Source organism: Impatiens glandulifera, chromosome 9, assembly GCF_907164915.1.
Source record: "Impatiens glandulifera chromosome 9, dImpGla2.1, whole genome shotgun sequence".
Lineage (NCBI taxonomy): Eukaryota > Viridiplantae > Streptophyta > Magnoliopsida > Ericales > Balsaminaceae > Impatiens > Impatiens glandulifera.
In genome coordinates this window covers 34,357,084-34,376,886 of record NC_061870.1, presented here as the reverse complement: position 1 = coordinate 34,376,886, position 19,803 = coordinate 34,357,084, and the positions used below count along the sequence as shown (strand labels likewise).

The 19,803-nt window shown below is 29.7% G+C and overlaps 3 protein-coding genes across 4 annotated transcripts; 2 read left to right on the top strand and 1 right to left on the bottom strand.

The window, feature by feature from the left end:
* Positions 1 to 250: 250 nt before the first annotated feature.
* LOC124914618 (riboflavin biosynthesis protein PYRR, chloroplastic) lies at positions 251 to 4,878 on the top strand. The gene is made up of 9 exons (XM_047455210.1): positions 251 to 663; positions 797 to 931; positions 1,066 to 1,165; positions 1,380 to 1,505; positions 1,595 to 1,908; positions 2,813 to 2,932; positions 3,290 to 3,535; positions 3,620 to 3,745; positions 4,372 to 4,878. Exons 1-9 carry the CDS (start codon positions 319 to 321, stop codon positions 4,624 to 4,626), a joined length of 1,767 nt encoding a protein of 588 aa, XP_047311166.1. The 5' UTR covers positions 251 to 318; the 3' UTR covers positions 4,627 to 4,878.
* Positions 4,879 to 4,950: 72 nt separating this feature from the next.
* Positions 4,951 to 7,518, bottom strand: LOC124914619 (dehydrodolichyl diphosphate synthase complex subunit NUS1-like). The gene is made up of 7 exons (XM_047455211.1): positions 7,361 to 7,518; positions 6,215 to 6,485; positions 5,814 to 5,875; positions 5,542 to 5,728; positions 5,342 to 5,438; positions 5,181 to 5,263; positions 4,951 to 5,098 (listed from the first exon to the last, which is right to left on the bottom strand). Exons 1-7 carry the CDS (start codon positions 7,421 to 7,423, stop codon positions 5,091 to 5,093), a joined length of 771 nt encoding a protein of 256 aa, XP_047311167.1. The 5' UTR covers positions 7,424 to 7,518; the 3' UTR covers positions 4,951 to 5,090.
* A 2,377-nt stretch (positions 7,519 to 9,895) lies between these two features.
* On the top strand, positions 9,896 to 17,453 carry LOC124916697 (lariat debranching enzyme). Of its 2 annotated transcripts, none has more exons than XM_047457449.1 (10): positions 9,896 to 10,026; positions 11,146 to 11,270; positions 11,901 to 12,058; positions 12,635 to 12,756; positions 12,878 to 13,071; positions 13,608 to 13,790; positions 14,614 to 14,732; positions 14,806 to 14,948; positions 15,669 to 15,785; positions 17,062 to 17,453. In XM_047457449.1, exons 2-10 carry the CDS (start codon positions 11,148 to 11,150, stop codon positions 17,163 to 17,165), a joined length of 1,263 nt encoding a protein of 420 aa, XP_047313405.1. In that variant the 5' UTR covers positions 9,896 to 10,026; positions 11,146 to 11,147; the 3' UTR covers positions 17,166 to 17,453. The 2 variants fall into 2 exon arrangements, with proteins under 2 accessions (XP_047313405.1, XP_047313406.1); XM_047457450.1 differs by having other exon boundaries at positions 9,905 to 10,026; positions 11,143 to 11,270.
* Positions 17,454 to 19,803: the final 2,350 nt, after the last annotated feature.

The following is a 19,803-nucleotide window of genomic DNA, read 5'->3' as shown; positions in this document are numbered from 1 at the left end:
TAATCAAAACTTTGAATTCACTTAAATTCGGTAATTAAACTAGTATCATTTAGTTTTTATTTATATAAATTTTACGAAAATAATAATTTGTCTATTTTTAACCCCTACTATATAATTCCAATTTGACCATTTAACCGTTACGGAAAGAAAGAAGAAATTTGGGCATTTGTTTAAACGAATTAACTGTCTGATTAGAGTAAATATATATTTTGAATATGATTACAAAATGAAGAAGAAATCTACACTTTGATTACTGTTAGAGAGTCAAAGACCGGAAAGGAAAGCCGCTTGGAAGAAGAAAGGGGGGTTTTCTTTCTAATGGCATTCTCACTTGTTGGTTCTTTCTCCAGTCCACACATTATCTGCAAGGCTATCACCAACGACGACTCTCACGCGTTCGATGCTTCCTTCATACGTCGCACTGTCCAGCTCGCCGACAAGTCTGCTGGATTCACTTCTCCTCATCCCAACTTCGGATGCCTCATTGCCACCTCCGCCGGAAAAGTTGTCGGCGAGGGTTTCCTCTACGCTCAGGGAACTAAGCCTGCCGAGCTGCAAGCAGTGGAGGCTGCTGGAGAATTCTGCAAAGGCGCCACCGCTTATCTCAACATGGAGTCCGGTGATTGCCACGGGGACCGCACTGCAGTCTCCTCTTTTCTCCAGGTATGTCCTAATTAACTGCAATGATGCTACATTTCCTGTCGATTTAGATACCATTACATCCTTTTGATAATTTAGCATGAAAAGGTTCAAATTGATTCTTGAAAATAATGGTATCTGATGTTTCGTACATTAGGCAGGAATCACCAGAGTTGTTGTTGGAATCAGGCATCCTTTGAAACATCTGCGGGGAAATGCCATTAGTGCATTAAGAAGTGAAGGAATCCAGGTTGATGTAATTGGTGAAGATCTAAAAAGCAAAGTAGCTGAGGTATGTGAATAGCTTTATTGGTATCATTCATCATGTTTTTCTCATAAAATATTTACACTTGCTTATTTCTGTATATTTAAGTTTAACATCGTAAAATGTCTCCAAATAATTTCCCTGGAATGTTGTTTTTGTAGGATGCTCTGAAATCCTGTCTTGTAGTAAATGCTCCTCTGCTATATAGAGCTGCCTGTCGAGTTCCTTTCTCTCTTCTCAAGTATGCAATGACTCTTGATGGTGAGCATTCTGTAATCTGGGCTAGCTGCTTACATATACTGCTTATTATGTTTAGGGTTTGAGTGAATTTAATAAACAAGGCCCCACAAATCTCAATAGACTTGTTTTTCTCGCTTCAAACGCTTTCCAAATGATACTACACTTCTATTGTTCTTCTTGTTGGCAAATTGGGCCAAGAGCTGTTTATTCATATATATAGTGTGAGCTTTGACAGGAAAAATCGCTGCAACTAGTGGCCATGCATCATGGATAAGCAGTAAAAAGTCAAGAAGTAGGGTTTTTGAATTGCGTGGCAGAAGTGATGCTGTTATTGTTGGAGGGAATACAGTACGAAAAGATAGTATGGATCTTCTTCAGTTATTTAAGCTCTCAGGCATGTTGATTTTTTTCTTACATGCTGTTATAAGATTTTGAATCCGAATCTTACAGATCCACAATTAACTGCAAGGCATGGAGGAGGTCATTTGCCAATGAGGATTGTAATGTCACAAACTCTAAACCTTCCTGAGGTGGCACATCTTTGGGATGTTACTGAAGTACCAACTATAGTTGCCACCCAAAGAGGCGCACGGAAGAGCTTTCAGAAATTTCTTGCCTCCAAAGGCGTAGAAGTAGTTGAATTTGATATCTTAAATGCTAAAGCTCTCATGGACTACTTGTATGATCGAGGTTACCTTTCAGTTCTATGGGAGTGTGGAGGTACATTAGCTGCCTCTGCTATTTCAGCTGGAGTTATACACAAGGTGAGTTGAGAACATGATGCTTACTTTTGCATATTGCTAGCTTATTTAACTTGCCTCTTAAGTTAGGGAATTGTATAAATATAGGGCCCATTTAGAAACACTTTTATTTTGCTTTCCAGATAGATAAACATTTGGAAGCTGAACTTAGTTAGAAACAGATTCATTAATTTATTTATATTTTTGGGAATTAAAGGAGAACTAGCATGACACCCCACAGCCATGGTCATTCATTAATTTATTTATATATTAGAATATGGATCTAGATACATAGTTTAATTTGAAAAGTGTTTGCAATCAAACATACCTCTTACATGCCAATGCCACATGCACATTGAAAGAGTGTTGATAGAGTGATAGATCAAGATTAGAGAAAAATATGATTGTTTTATGTGCTAAATTATTATACAAAATCTAATCATCATCTATTTATTGTTTGTTTTATGTGCTAAATTTAACTGTTCAATTGAAAGCAAAAAAACTATATTTAATTCAGATGGACATAATTCTCTCAGATGGGGCTAAATGCAGACAAAAATACAATATATGAAAGGAGCTAAAAATGTTTATTTTGCTTACTCCACATTGAAGCCTAGATAAATTGAAACTGCAAGGCTGATAGCCTGATAACCATCCATTTAGCATTATCTTTCTTCCTAGTTTTTGTCAGATTCTTGACAAAGTAATCTTGAATGATGGAAACATAGGAAAATGTGAAACCTTTTCATGGAAAGCTTGAAGCTATAGTAATAAATTTATATAATTTCTTTTATAAGTTTATGCATTTCCCAGCAAATCTCTAGTGCTATGTAAATGGGTTAAATTTCAAATTGAACACAAGTTAGTCACAAGGTCTTAAGCATGCGTGTTTTAGGCACCCAAGTTCTAATGTCCTTTTCTTATGCAGGTGTGTGCATTTGTTGCCCCTAAAATCATTGGTGGAAAAAATGCTCCATCTCCTGTTGGTGAACTTGGGATGGTTGAGATGACACAGGCTTTGGAATTAATTGATGTTTGTTATGAACAGGTTAGTATTACTGCATCCACCAATCAACAACATGAATAATAATCAGTTGGTAGCAGCCATTAGTAATGTGGTAGTTAAATATTTCATTATGAACAGTAATAGTCTATTTAAGCACCAGAATTATCCTCATAATGCCATAAGAGTTGTTGGACTTTTATATTGCTGTGATAAATATGACTAAATAAAATGTACTGGTTTTTGTCTTCACTTTTTCTGTTTAATGAGAAATGTCTAATTTTAGCAATTATTTTGTATAGCCATTTTCAGTTATATGCTTCTAATTAGTTCGCTCATAATCTGTCTGCATGCAGAAATTTATTAAATCTAACAGCATATCTTGCAATCTATAAACTACAGATTGGCCCCGATATCCTTGTAAGTGGGTTTCTTCAACCAATCCCAGATCTGACACCTGTTATTCCAGCGTTTGAGGAAACATTTGCTATAGATCCAACTGTAACCCCATATGAACCGAGCATCATATTCTTTTATAAAGCCTGGGACCCCTTTGGAGCTTTTTCAAACTTCTCTCCTCATCCAATTCAAATGCCTGATGAAAGTGGAAATTATATCTCTTGGTCAAGTGTGGAACACTATTATCAGGTTCTTAGCTATTTCTTAGGTTTCCTTTGGCCTGATACAAACATTAATTAGATATGTGTTGTTAAAGGCTTATATGACATGCAGGCTAACAAGTTTGTCGGGGTAAATGATCCTATGGCTAGAAATTATGTTGAAGAGATAAAATCTGCCACTAGTCCTGAGGAAGCAGCAAGGTTGGGAAGAAAAGGCCAAAGGCTCCATCTTTCTCTGGTATGGTACAACAATTTAGCATTGCTTTTTCTTTAGTCAAATTTTGTTGTCCTATTCTTACATGTTTCTTCCTCACTCTAGCATAGAGATGGTAAATATTTTATAATTTAATAAATGAAATGGCTGAACAACAATTGCAAACTTTTAGATATTAAGATATCTACAACATTGCATAGATTTTAATAGCTTAAGTCTGGTTTATTTTCTTAATATTTTCTTACTAGTTGATGGGTGTGTACAACCTTATCTTCTTAGAAGTGAATTTAGCTGTTGTCCATTGTTCTTTGTTTGCTGTCTATTGAATGAATAATGAATCTATTTGGAAACTAGCATTTTGTCACAATCACGATCTCATTAGAACTTGAAAGTGATTTTTTTTTTGGTAAGATTATTTTTGGATCATAATCCAAATTATAGTGTAATTTTATTTGCTTCATTTGATTTTCTTGATCATGATTCAAATCCAAATTATAGTTTGTTCATTTGGTATAGAGATTTTGTTCCTGTAGATGATCAGATTATATTTTTAGATCATTGTAAATTTTGGCAAATATAAAAATCTGCAGAAATAAGAAATGAACTTTATTTTTTGTTATAAAGAAACAGTTTTCATGTTTAAAATGCAGGTAAGATCAAACTGGGAGACGGTTAAGATCGAGGTCATGTACAAGGCATTGAAATGTAAATTCTCTATATACCCACATTTAAATTCCATGTTGCTATCCACCAGAGGGTCAGTTCTGGTAGAGGTTTCTCCCCATGATCTGTTCTGGGGTGGTGGCCGTGATGGTGAAGGATTAAACTATCTTGGTAGATTGCTTATGCAGTTGAGATCAGAATTCCTAGGCGATGATGATGACTCGAAAAAAACCATCACTTGAAAAGTTATTACTTGGAAAATGAAGACGGTGAACGCCAGAAGAAATTTCCCTGGTCATTGTTTACTAGATAAATTATTTAGGTAACAAGTTTTCGGTTCATAGATTATACATTCTTTTGTTTTGTTTAATAAAGGAGTACAAATTTGTGTATGTTTTACAAATATTTGTTGACAGTCAACTTAGGCTTATGGAGGCTATAAGAGAAATAAATTATCCATTATATATAAATTTCATTTAGGGAGTCATTTGTACTGCCTTTGTTATTTCTCAAATTTCTATTTTTTTTTTTGTGAGTTTCTTTAAATAAGGTACAATTTATCCATACAACACTGAAATATTATTATATAGTATATTCAAAGGACCTGCTGAGTGCTCATAATGCAACATAACGTATAATATTACTAATAGACTAATAGTAATATTACTAAGACCCTTTAGTTCTTTACTGTTCCCTCCATTTTCATTCATTTACCTGCAAAATGAATATCATTTTGAATCAAATAACTGAAAAATAAATGTATTTCAAAATTGACATGAAAACAAACTCAGCTCACCGTAGTTTTGGTTAACCATGGTGAATTTCCGCACCACCTTCAATAGCGACCCATATTTGACGGATTTCAATGATCCCATGTGACTATAAACCAGACAAATACCCGTATAAGCAAAAGACCAAATTGATAACTGATTAAAAATGAATGAAATTAATACTTACGCCATCTCAGTATACCGAATCCTCCATGCTGGGTAACCCAAATGGCATCTGGTAGGCCCGTAAATCAACATAAGATTGGGATCAGCACCTCCAGAACCTGAAAAATATAAGTTGGAAAAGAACTGTTGTCATAACCAAAAAAGAAAAGAGTAACTTTGGGATGATCTGTTTGGATGGGAATTGGGATCAGGATCAACAACCTATTGTTTCCAGTGCCTCTGCGATGTCTTCTTCGGTAAACGTTTGCTTCAATGGATTCCCACCCAAATAGTATTTCTTAAATAAAATGCCAGCAGATTTTGCCATGGCTTCCTTTCCATCCAATAAACAAGCAAAATCCAAACACACATTCTTTTGGTTGATAAACGGCACATTCTTACTATCATCCTGCCTAGATATAAAACTCAAGTCTTGTTAACAATGAATCAAAAGAAGAGATAAACGATACAAAAGAACAGCCTTTCATCAATACCTCGGATGATTTCGTTATCTGCAAGCTCTCAGTGATAGTTTGCTTGTTTTTCTTCAGCACTCCTGTAAAAGGATGGCCCGAGTTCAAAAGAGAAAGGCAAACCATTCATGGCTAATAATTGACTGTTTTGGTATTAAATAATGTTGCTCTTGATCCAGAAAAAAAACTAAATTTATTATGTTTGTCAAAAGTCACATTCTTCTAAAAATCAATCAGATGATATCCAAAACATAATCTCATCATGATCTAATAAAAAATCTTTTTACCAAACGAGACAATAAAAATGCACTATAATACCAAGCAAAATAAAAGATCACTTTCTATTTTAACTTGTGCAATTTTTCATTGAGATCGTGATTGTGGCAATATAGTAATCTCCAAATAGGCTCTCATTGTCTTACCCTTGGGATCGTACAGGCAAATATTTTTCACACCGAGACTGGTTACCCATTTCAGAAGCTTAATTACGCTCGATATATCAGAAGCTTCTTCACTGTCCACGACAATAGCCAAGTGACGAAGATTTGAGACATTGAAGATCTTGTATTTCCTCAATATACCAAAAGAAATGAGGCAGCTTTCAAAAGCCGTGACTATATTAATTACAAACAACCAAAGGCTGACAAAAAAATGTAACAAGTGCCATAGAAGCACAACCACAAGATTGCCCATCTGAAAAATTCAAAATTCAAAAAATGCAAAATGTATGAGAGAATGTCGGATCAAGTTCCAGGGGGTTGAAAACACACTCGAAAACCAAATATAGTAAACATTATAGATAATTCTTCTTGCAATCATGTTTTTTCATAACTCAAACCGTAATCCAAATCACTGTCAAACTTACTAAAACTTAAGCATATACAGGAAAAACAAAAAAAAACATACAAACCAGTTTCAAGCAATAATATGTGTAAATCAATTTCAAAGACATGATAGATGCTAAGGTATATTAGATGTTAACCAATTTTAACACACAGTAATGTAAATGCATAATAGATGTCAACCAACTTCGAAGACTTAGTAGATGCCTAATATATAATAAATGACAACCAATTTCGAGACATAATCGATGTAAAGCATACTAGATGCCAACCAATTTCCAAGACATAAAAAGTTTCTACCAATTTCAAAGCATGATAGACACTATCAAATTCTGAGACATAATAGATTTGAGCCCAATCAGTTTGAATCATAATATGTTAGTATCATCTATTATGTTTTCAAATTGGTTGACATTTATGTCGCATTGCCATCGATTATGTCTTGAACTAGATGCAAACCAACAAATTTCGAAACATAATATGTTGATGTCTATTATGCCTTGAAATAGGTTTATGTCTGTTATGTATATCAGTCAACTTCCACACATAATATATTGTCATTTTGCGAGAAACAGAAGAATTCATAACTCTAAGATTTGATGAAGATGAAAGTTTGCTCACAATTTTGCTATAGAATAACGAATTGACAACAGTGATCATCAAAATACAAGAGGTAATTGAAAACCCAAAATAGAAAGAAAGGCAGTGAGGGAGAAAGCAACTTACTTGAGCAGCCCACACAGAAACGATCTTTCTCATCTGTTTTTGAGCCTCCATTGTTGTACTCATTGCAAATCTGGATGAACGAAACGTTTAAATCCCCCTTAGAATGAAGCAAGAGTATATAATCAATTTTCAAATCTGGATGAACGAAACTCGTTATGATAAATTATCAATTTTCATAGGAGAGAAGCTATAGAACCCTACCTACTACTTCAATTAAGTTTCAACTCCGAAGAAACCGATCCGAACCGTCCAAACCGAAGTTTTGCCGGTCTGTCATACGCTGAGCCGGCGTTTTGAAGAACCGTCGGCTAACCGAATAGTTATTAATAACAGTCGTTTTGGAGTATTTTGTGTATATAATCCCAAAACGACGTCGTTTGAGAGGTGCCATATTCAATTCGAGAGAAACTTGTTTGGATAATTACATTTTTTATTTTCAATTAAAATTTATTCCCATTATACTTTTCTCTCTCTATTAATTAATTATATTTGTTCTAAATGAAATAATTTAATTTATATTAAATTAAATTTAAAATATAATAAAACAAATATTAAAAATTTATACATATATTAATATTAAATTTTATTAATAAAAAATTCTCTTTATTTATATATATATATATATTATAATTAATAATATTTTTTTAAATAAAATAATTTAATTATATTAAATTAAATTTTAAAATATAATAAAATGAATATTAAAAAACTATATATATTAATATTAACTTTTATTAATAAAAAAAAAAATTTAAATGAATACTAATTTTATAAATTATAACTATTAAAATTTGAATGTTATATAGATAATATTATAGGTTATAGTTTTATTTATATTGAAAATTTATTTTAAATAATATAATTAATTTAAAATTTATAAATAAAATAATTTTTTAATTTAATATATATTAAAATAAATGTTATATATATTAATATTAACTTTATTAATATAAAATAAAAGAGAAATGATTGAGAGAGGGAATTTAAGTGAGAGAATTTTAGTATTTTAATTGATAAAGTTGTTTTATAATTTTTTCTTAAATTATATTATAATATTTTTATTTTATTAAACTTAAAAAATATTAACTTAAATTAATTAATATATTTATTTAGAATAATGGTTTAGAGTTAGTTTATATATTATAAATTAATTAATATTTGTTATTTAATTTATATTAGTTTATATATTATAAATTAATTAATATTTGTTTTTAAGCCTCCATTGTTCATTGTTGTACTCATTGCAAATCTGGTAAATCCCCTTAGAATGAAGCAAGAGTATATAATCAATTTTCAAATTTGGATGAACGAAACTCGTTATGATAAATTATAAATTTTAAGCTATAGAACCCTAGCTACTACTTCAATCAAGTTTCAACTCCGAAGAAACCGATCCGAACCGCCCAAACCGAAGTTTCGACGGTCTGTCACACGCTAACCCGGCGTTTCGAAGACCCGTCGGCTATACGAATAAATTTTAATAACCCCAAAATCGACTTCGTTTTGGAGTAACATGAATGAATTATTTGAATAAATTATACAAATAACATTTATTTGATAGAATTGATAAAAAATTAGGTTTTTAAAAATTTATTCTCATTATACCTTTCCTCTCTATATTAATTAATAATAAGTTTTTTTAATGAAATAATTTAATTTATATTAAATTAAAATTTAAAATATAATAAAATAAATATTAAAAAATTATACATATATTAATATTAAATTTTATTAATAAAAAATTCTCTTTCTTTATTTATTTATATATATATATATTATAATTAATAATATTTTTTTAAATAAAATAATTTAATTATATTAAATTAAATTTTAAAATATAATAAAATAAATATTAAAAACTATACATATATTAATATTAACTTTTATTAATAAAAAAATAAAATTTAACTAAATATTAATTTTATAAATTATTACTATTAGATAATATAATATTTTATAATTTTATTTATATTGGAAATTTATTTTAATTAATATATTTTTTTAAATAAAATAATTTCTTAATTTAATTTATATTAAAATAAATGTTATATATATTAATATTAACTTTTATTAATGTAAAATAAAATATATAAATAGACGGTAATTTTAGTATTTTAATTGATAAAGTTGTTTTATAATTTAAAAAAAAATTATATTATAATATTTTTATTTTATTAAATTTAAAAATTATTAACTTAAATTAATTAATATATTTATTTAGAACGAATTGTTAGAATATAAATTAATTAATATTTGTTATTTAAAATAATAACTTTATTATTTAATATAATTATTTATTTATTTAAATTATTTAAAATTTATAGTTAAATTTATATTGTGTTTTAATTTATTAAAATAATTTTTAATATATAATAAAATAAATATTATATATATATTAAAATAAAAATTTATTAATATAAAATAAAATATTTAATTAAAGGATAATTTTGATATTTAAATAATAAAATTTATTGATTAGATAATTGATATAACGTTAAATTCTATCTATAAAAACTTGATTTTATATCAAACAAGCCGTGAAACCTTCTTTTAGCTAGGTCTAACGGCAGAAGGCGACATCCGGAGATTCATACGCAAGACTGCAGGCGAGGGTTCTAATCTAGACGCGAAGTGCAGGTCTGCGGGCGAGGGATTCCAGACGCGAGGTAGACCAGTCTCTTTATTTCTTTTCCTTCCCAGGATGAACGACTCATAATGATAAATGATTACATTAGGTCTAATATTTGATTTTCAAGATGAACTCTTGTTTTTTATAAGTGTAACTCTACTTCTTTTTATAAAGAGGACACATTTTTTCTGGTGAGATGAACTTTCAAGAATCTGTCTTTAGTCTTTTTCGCCTTCTGTGGCTACTTGGTCTTCAGAATCTTCACTTGGGCTTGTTTGATCTTGGTTTTTTGGGATTTTGTCAAAAAAAACAACTTAATTTTTAGTATTTAAAATACAATAAAAATAACAAGGGTATTTTAGTTGATGAGAGAAGATAAGAATGAAATTGATGTTATATATAGAGAACTTTTTAAAAAATTGGTAAAAAACTCCTAAAAAATTCAACATCAAACAAGCTATGTAGTAGGCTCACGGAATACAAATTATCTTCTCTTTTTCAGATAAATTCAAAGATTGTTAGTTTATTTACAAATTAATTATTGTTAGGTTAGTAATTGTTAGTTTACATATTATTATTGTTAGGTTAGTAACTTTATAACATTAGTAAATCCTGTTAGTTTATTTATATGTTATTTGTTAACTTACTAATTGTTAATTTATAGATTATTGACAGGTTAGTAAATGTTATTTTTTTTATATTATTGTTAGGTTAGTAATTGTTAGTTTACAGATTATTGATATTTTAATATCTGTTAATTTTTTTACATATTATTGTTAGTTTATTCATATTGAATTGTATTTATAATAATAATAATACAAGAATAAGAAATAGCAAGATAGATCGATCTTTTTATTCATTTATATAGTCCATGTGAATGGTTAATCAAAATGAACATAAAACCTCAAAATCACCTGTGAAAACTCCATGGCTCTTTAGTGCAACTTTTTTGGCATTCAAGAGCCATTAGTGCTCAAGCAAGGAAAAGACTAGTAAGATGTTTGTTGTGAATGGTTATCTCTTTGTTTCTAGCTGAAGTACTATAGATCCAAAACTTTTGAGTGCTATATTTGAGCAGTGTTTTTCTATAATTTACAGTTTTGTGTTATGATTGTACAGTTTTGTGTTTTAACATGTATGTGTGGATGTCTAGCAGAAATGAAGATTGCGATTGAAGGGTGCATGCACGGCGACCTGGATAGTGTCTACGCCACTCTCTTACATCTGCAAGAAGTGGAGAATACAAAAATTGACCTTCTCATTTGCTGTGGTGACTTTCAGGTGAATGAGCAAACAATTCCAATGGCTGTTATTTACTCTGAAATTCATCCAGTCATTTTTTCATTTTGCACATGTACTAGGACTTCTCTGCAATGTTCAGCGAAAACACATAGTTATAAATGTGAAATGTATACAGGTATTCATTCTCTGTGAATTGGAAAGATCCATCACAGCTTCTGTGACTATGATTTTGTAAAGAGGAGTATAATAGAAAAAATAATTACAACTAACTAATTCTTTAATAATTAGAAAGATCCTCCGCAACTACGATATCACGGTTATCAATAAATGGATACTATTTCGTTATCTTCAAGAACTAGAAAGGCATTGACTATATTTTATACCCTCTCCAGGATTATTGTAAAAGAAGGATCGCACATCCTGTTTCAAATAGTTTGTTATTTATGTTAGGAGCAAATTATGTGGTTCTTTACAATTAAAAAAGTTTATGTATGCATTTAATTTGAATTTTGAGAAGAATAGGAAGGACTGTTGGCTAATGCTTCTTCTAACTCACAAGTGGTCTTGTTCTTCATTTATTCTGTTTGACCATTTGTGTATATGAATGTAATGCTGTCTCCCTGCTCTGCCTCAACTACCTGGATCTGAATGAACTAATCTGCAATGCAGGCTGTTAGGAATGAGAAAGATTTGGAAAGCTTAAATGTGAAGCCTAAGTTTCGCAGCATGAACTCCTTCTGGAAATACTACTCTGGGGAGAAAATAGCGCCTTTTCCAACTCTATTTATTGGGGGGAACCATGAAGCGTCTAATTATTTGTGGGAACTGTGAGTAATATTGTGTTATTTGATGGAAGTTTTCTTCGTGATGTAACAAATGCTAGGAGAAAACCTTATGTGTGAACTTATATTGTGTATCCATCCATGCTATGCTAGGAGAAAACCTTGTTCTTAAGTGAACTTTACATTGACATTCTTGTTTAACTTATTATTCTAAGACGGTTTCTTTAGTTTTGGGTCTTGGGGTTCCATAATTCTATCAACTGTTTCTGCTTCTTTTAACGGTGTAGAGGGCCGTTATAAGAACCTGTTCATTTTGATTGCAATTTGCTCATTTGCTTGGACTTCGTAACAAAATCATGATTAATTCTATGCGATTTATTAAAAAGCAATAGTATATAAAATGATTCTTTTTGTTTTATAGATTAAACTAAGAGAATTAAGAATATCTGAAGGCCATACAGTGCTTCAAGGCCATGCTACATATGAATAGTATAATAAATCTAAAAATGAAATGTATACTCAACATTTTATAAACCTAGTCACATCCTTAAGTTCTAGGATACTATTCTAAGATGCTAACAGTTGATATAGCATAATGGTCAATTACTTGGTTCTTTGCAGATATTATGGTGGATGGGCAGCCCATAACATATACTTCTTGGGTTTTGCTGGAGTAATAAAGTTTGGTAATATTCGTATTGGAGGGCTTTCTGGAATTTTTAAGTCTCATCATTATTTCTTAGGTAATTAATTAATTGTCTACTTCCTCTTCAAGCTGACATGTATTCCTTCATTCAGTTTCTGCTTATTTTGTCTCTTTGATGTCAATTGTCAAAAATGAAATTAAAGGTGCTTAATTACCAGGACACTATGAGAGGCCACCTTATAACGAAAGTGATATCCGTTCTATATATCATGTTCGTGAATATGATGTTCTGAAGCTGATGCAGATTCAGAAACCGATGGATATTTTCCTGTCACATGATTGGCCTCTTGGCATAACAGACTATGGAAACTGGAGGGAGCTTGTTCAACGGAAAAGATTTCTAAAGGATGAGGTACTTCTAAGATATAACACTTTTATTACAAGTTCATAAGAATGTTTGTGAGAATGCATATATGCTTTGTTCTGAAGGATCCACTGTCTGTCCTTGTAAAACAATGTTTGTCATTATTCTGAGGCGAGTGACAGTTACAACATGCACAAGCAAGCTAAGACTTGTTTTTATGATTACTCGCTTATCTCCTTAGTTACTATTTTTGATTAGCTTTTTTAATGTTACTAATCTCCTTTTCTTTTCTCCCATTCTTATTTCTGTGAAATATACCTTATCATCCCAGTACATAACATTATTTACCAGTATACCCTAATAAATTTGTATGGATTGTTCTGGATTTTTATGTTGTTTTTTGTCTCTTTGGTTGTTTCTTTTTGCTTTCATGGTCGCTACCTTGTTTTGGCTATTGTCGTTGTTGCTCGAACAACATTTTATTGTATTGACCAATGTTTGAAATAAAATATCTTTCATGCATCAATACACATGCACCAATGTACTTTTTTTTTAAATTTATATTGTACTCTTACAAATCTTAGATTGAAGCGAAAACCCTTGGAAGCAAGCCGGCTGCTGAGTTGCTGGAAAAGTTGAAACCCTCTTATTGGTTTTCAGCTCATCTACACTGCAAATTTGCTGCTCTTGTTGAGCATGGAGAGGGTGGCCCAGTCACGAAATTTCTTGCACTTGACAAATGTCTTCCAGGGCGCAAGTTTTTGCAGGTATTGTGATATGATACATAGATTAAGGTTTCAAAGGGCTCACATGACGACATAGCTGCCTAATTATAAATAGTAGATAATTATACTTAGTTGTTTAGGATAATTATATTGGTCTTTTAGGTTATCTTCTTTGTTAGTATTTGATTTATGTTAGGATGACATTTTAGTTCTATAAATAGGGTCTTAGTCCTTTATGGTATTGTGCTTGATTAGTATGAAGAAATATTATCCATGTCTCCTCTCAATTATCTAATGCGGTGTTTCACAACTTATCATTTAATCTAAATGATTAAGTGCTTATTCGAAGTAATTTTATTTGATAACTGTTTAATTAAAATTACTCAATTATTTAGATTAAAATCAAATTAAAGTTACAATTTTTTGTGTTTAATTTGGTAAACTATGAATGTTTTAACTCGGTAATTTAGTAAGAGTGTCCAAGAGACAACTTTAACCTTGTAAATGAATCAAATTACGTCTTTATAAGGGTAAAATAGTTTAAGTACTTTCCTACATTAGTTCTACATTTTATCAAATCAACTTACATACTGGGCTTTTAACATTTAGATATTTTCTTTTTGTTTATTCAACATTTATCTTTAAGAGACTTAACTCATTTAACACTTAAAATTCAGTATTCTAACATTTAATTTTCAATTTTGTCACCTATCTTTCCCCTTTCTCTCAAATCTCAATATCTACAAACCCAGACTAAGGATATATCATTTTTCTCACATCTTGTTCTGCAATGGCTTCACCCAAAAGTAATTTATACTAGTAGTGTATTTTCATATTTAGTAACTGAATAGACTGCTTATCTTAGGTTGTCGAAATTGAATCAGATCCAGGCCCACATGAGTTTCAATATGATGAAGAGTGGCTGGCAATAACAAGGAATTTTCACTCTGCCTTTCCTTTAACCAACAAACGAGTAGACTTGAGGTGAGAATTGTGATTTTTCACACTTTTATTTTATATTCTTTATTACCATAATTTATTTTTATGTTTGTTATAGGGATATTACACTTGACTTGCAAGATTGTCAACAGTGGGTCAACAATAAGCTCCTAAATAGAGGAGGGGCCAAACCTTTTGATTTTGTTCCTACAGCACCTTGTCACAATTCCCGGAAGTTTGCTCCAGAAAATAACTCAAAGGGTAATATTCTTCTATGGTTGATAATTGATATCACATTGTTTTAGCACACAGTTATCCTATAAAATAAGCTGAATTACCTGTTATGGGCATTCTACTATTTATGTTGTGCTGTTTTGGTATCAAATATTTTCCCGTTGAATAGGAAAAATCTACATTTGTTATGTTCGTCAAAAATAACAATAATCTAAACAAAAATATAATCATGATCCAAAAAAATAACTTTATACCAAATGAAGTAAAAATTACACTATAATTTGGATCATGATTTTGAAAATAATTTGTATAGCAAACAATAACAATACACTATAGTTTCGAGATCTAATAAATAATCTCATCATGATTAAAAAAAAAATCACTTTCAAATGGAACTTTGGATAATTTTCAATGAGATTGTGAACTAAATTGTAACCAAATACTAGTTTCCAAAACGACTTGTTATGTAAATGTTCAATGTGCAATTGATAATTTTCGGATTGTTGTTATTGAGAACTATATAAATCTTTGCTAAGTGCAACTAAAGATTTTTCTATGGTATTTGTCTGGCTGGTTGTGAGTGGATAACAGCCTTATAACAAGTGAACCAACCTTCTTATACATATGTTCTCTTTCAATTTGGAAATATATAATGAAAATGTTGACTTAGTAGATTCCTGATCCAGTGTATAATCTGTGTATTATAAATCATTACCTCACATGATACATATATGTTGTCTTATGCAGAATGCTATAGAAACCCTCAAACAGAGGCTTTTTTGCAGTTACTTGAGCTTCCTTATATTTTTGATAAGCAGCAGTCATCAAGGGAGTATAGTGGCAGAACTATGAGTAGTTCTGAGGGTAAGCTATTCATTCTTACTCATACTGCATTGTATATTATTGGTTTCAGCATTTCTTGATTATTTTGTGTGTAAGGGCACTTCTACCGGCACCTGTGACATAAAATTGACATTATTGCTTACTTATGAGGTTTTCAAACGCAATAGTCAAATTAAGTACAAATAAGCAGAAAATTCACAGAAAACAGTCGCTAGTAAGGATAATAAAATGCATAACTAGGAACTGTCCCTTTACAGAGTCTGTCGATCAAGTTCCAGTTCACGGCATACAAGAAAAGATCTATCAATAACTTAAAGTACTTAATCTAAGTAATACTTCATAGATAGACCATTAGTCATGTTGCAGAGATTCATCTTAATTTTTATGTTGCTAAAAAGGTCAAGGTGCCAAATTATCCACATATCTGAATTACTCAAGACAAGTAATTTCTTGCAATTTCAAGATTTTTCTTACTGCCACAGATGCATCCTATGGTATAGGAGAACAACAAATGGCACGCATGCTAAGTATTCATAAAAAATAAAAGAAAAATCTGATTTAGATGTTTGATGAGCATTGTTTTTTCTTTTTTTTTATCTTCTGACTTATATGACCACTACTTTATGCAATTATTTGTTTGTATTTATATTTGATTGAGTAATGCTACTAACTTACCTCATTGATATATGTAGTGAAATCTTGAAATCCATCTCAATGTTAATATGATGATTAATGTTACAAAATTGATAGACAAATACTTTGGTTCTTGTAAATCTTTCAGATATATATTACACCAGCAAATCAAGGGCACAGAATCAATCTCAAAGTAGATGATTGTGGCTAAAGATAATGATTAAATAATTTACATAGTATTTCCTTTACAGTTTATTAGCTATTAAGCGAGTATTTATCTTTCTTATTTATTTTAATATCATAGTGTTTATCTTTTCCGTTAGGATTAAGATTAGACTAGTATAAAAACATATATAAGTTAACTCTTGGTCTTTCATCTCCAATTCTCTTGGCATCTCTGCTCCCAGTCTTGGGTTGCAAACCCTAAAGTTTGAACTCTAGCATTATACTGGTTAGGTTCAAGCTGTGTAGTGCATTCACCAATTATGACTATGCAAGCCTTACATGTTTCTTCTTTAATTATATTATAAATTAGTATTTGATCAAAATTTAAGCCAATATGCTTATTATCCTTTTTCACTAGTTTTAAGTTGAACTGATAATTGGGGAAATTTATCAAAGGAAAAAAGTGATATAGTGATGAAGGCTGGTGTTATTTGTACAGGTATAGGTTCCTCTAGTTATTACAGTGAAGACATCCCTATTGACGATGTGGATGAGATGGAAGAACTTGCTGAAGATGAAGAAAAAAAAGAGGAAACTAACTAGCTTATCATATGAAGGTGAATGAAATAGAGGAAACTTTCTTGTTGAAGAAGATGCGGGAATATCCTATAAATCCTAACCCTAAAGTAACCCCATCTGAAATCACTTATTGCTCATGTATTTGGATTAGTTTTCAGGTACATAAACATTGATAAATTGATAATTTTATTTATTTATGTATTTAGAATGGATTGGGATGCAAGAATGAAACAATTAGCAAGTTTTTGAAGTATCTGGAGTTAAAAGGTCTTCATTTGATTTGAAGTACCAATTCACTTTGATGTTATCAGATTTGTTAAATAGTTATTTGATTTTCAAATGCTGCTTCACTTTATGTTGTAATATTTGGAAAAAGAGAAAACAATGTTTAAATTTTGAACGAGATTATCATGTGTAAATAAATTACTAAGTTTATTTTGGGTGAATAATGGTCAATATTAATTTTTACTAACAAAATTGAATATTACATGAATTGTATATGGTTGTGAATTGGTAATCAAATGTATTTACTATTTTTATTTTAGAAATGGTATGATTTGTGATATTTTTTGAAAGTGAGAATGATTGAATAGTTCTTAAAAACAAATGTTATATTCATTCATTTCCACTTTCAGATGGTATTGTCATTGAAGATGCACTACTACTTACATTCAATTAATAGTGGTTATTTTTATAATCAAACAAATCTTCAGAGTTTGTAGATTTCTCATATATATAATCAATTATAATAAAGCTCAAGGACCTCTTGAAAAAACTAATATATATTTAGTTGGTTATGTTCTTGAAAGTGGAACATATTAAACTATGTATGAACATATTAATAGTTGAACTTTATATTTTATTTGTTTCTCAAATATACAAACTTAAGAAATAAGGGTCATAAATTTTAATTATCACTTAAAACATTTTTAAATTAAAATAAAAAATCATAATGGTATGTTGCAAAATTTTCTAATTAAAAGAAATAATATATATATAAGTTTTAGACTTCAAGAAAAATATAAATATAAAATCAACTAGACAAATAAACTTGTAATCTTAATCAACATGTTTCACTTGTTCTGACTTATTGTTAGCATTTTAGTTCTCATATAAGTGTTGAAATTAGACCATCATTTCATTAATAATTAATGAAAAATGAGAATACAATAATTAATCAAAATGGGTGGATCAGTCACTTGTAATTCTCAATTTAAACCTGCTTTTGATTTAAAATTAACACAAACAATGCCAAATTTATTCTAATTTCTTGTTTAGAAAGTTTCAAATAAAAATCATTTTCTTTTCTCACCAAGAAGAAAAAACTGGACCTGTTTTTTTTATACATTTTTATTTGTATGGCCCACTAAAACTGACATGTAATTTTTTTTTTATTTGTTTGTTTATTTTTAAATAAAAAACATTTGTGTATGGTTACTCTTATTAATTTTACCATTTATAATTGTTAATTAGTTTTATTAATTGCAGTTAATATTAAATAGAGGGATATAATTATTTGTAAAAATACTTAATAATATTATAATTTTAATTCACTCCATTTTTTTAATTTTAAAATAAAATTGTAACTACGTTTCATCTTTAAAGTTAATTTGATTCATCTTTATATTTAATTATTGTTTAATAAATTATAAACAAATTTTTTTTTTATAAAAGATCAAATATTACAAATTTGACTTTCAAATTCAATTAATATTTTGTGATTTATTTTATTTTATTTTATTGATAAAAGCATGTTAATTATAATTATTATTTGAATATTATAAACAAAACAATATACCATATATTTATAACTGTCATGCTAATTTTACCTAAGGTTTAATAAAATCCGTCCAAATTTGTCATGGAATGGAAAATGGAAGTATGCAACATGTCTGGATTTGTGATCAACTGTACATTTAAACATGGTAGAATGAGATATAAAGGAATGGAAACATGGTCAAAGTGAAACCCATGTTTACTGTTTGCGAGATCAGCCGGCAGGATTCATGGGAATAATGAAATATGGCGGCATCGTCGTCATCATAAAGCGGCACCGACACCGGCACCGACACCGGCACCGACACCGACACTGGCACCGATTAATGAAACATCTCATAAATCTTGACTCTCCGTTATAACGGGACTTCCCTCTCTCGTCTAGATGATTCCCTCTCTCTATCTCGTCAAATCCGGTGGTGGTGCTTTTGAAAAAATGGGAGATCATAATGAATCTTAATGAAGGGGTTTAGGATTTGGATCATATATATAATTGTTGATTATAGCTGCAATTAAAACAATCTCATCCGTACATAAATATCAAACTAATAAGAAATCTGTCTTTTTTTTTTTTTTTTTAGAATTTCTTCTATTATTAATATTTATCTAATAATAATTATTATTATATATATTATTAATTATATAATTTCAATATTAACTCTAAATTATACTTTAATTTTTTTTTTCAAATTTAGGTAATATCAAACTTTATTTTTAATAATATATAGTTCAATTATTAACTATTATAATAAATAATAAAATAATATGTAAACAAATATCATCTCAAACTAATTAAATTAGTTTAAAAATTATATCTTTTCAGTATTAAATCATCTATTATAATATATAATTGAGTTTGTATATTAAAATAAATACTTAAAATTTA

What these genes read in the sequence shown, in the direction of transcription:
- LOC124914618 (XM_047455210.1), top strand. Translation starts at nt 319, where the DNA reads ATGGCATTCTCACTTGTTGGTTCTTTCTCCAGTCCACACATTATCTGC. An exon ending in TAAAAAGCAAAGTAGCTGAG is followed by an intron (nt 932 to 1,065) that starts GTATGTGAATAG and finishes TTGTTTTTGTAG; the next exon opens with GATGCTCTGAAATCCTGTCT. An exon ending in GTATGCAATGACTCTTGATG is followed by an intron (nt 1,166 to 1,379) that starts GTGAGCATTCTG and finishes GAGCTTTGACAG; the next exon opens with GAAAAATCGCTGCAACTAGT.
- LOC124914619 (XM_047455211.1), bottom strand. Translation starts at nt 7,423, where the DNA reads ATGAGTACAACAATGGAGGCTCAAAAACAGATGAGAAAGATCGTTTCT. An exon ending in TTGCCTGTACGATCCCAAGG is followed by an intron (nt 5,876 to 6,214) that starts GTAAGACAATGA and finishes ATCCTTTTACAG; the next exon opens with GAGTGCTGAAGAAAAACAAG. An exon ending in ATTCGGTATACTGAGATGGC is followed by an intron (nt 5,264 to 5,341) that starts GTAAGTATTAAT and finishes TCTGGTTTATAG; the next exon opens with TCACATGGGATCATTGAAAT.
- LOC124916697 (XM_047457449.1), top strand. Translation starts at nt 11,148, where the DNA reads ATGAAGATTGCGATTGAAGGGTGCATGCACGGCGACCTGGATAGTGTC. An exon ending in AAAGATTTCTAAAGGATGAG is followed by an intron (nt 13,072 to 13,607) that starts GTACTTCTAAGA and finishes TACAAATCTTAG; the next exon opens with ATTGAAGCGAAAACCCTTGG. An exon ending in TCCAGAAAATAACTCAAAGG is followed by an intron (nt 14,949 to 15,668) that starts GTAATATTCTTC and finishes TGTCTTATGCAG; the next exon opens with AATGCTATAGAAACCCTCAA.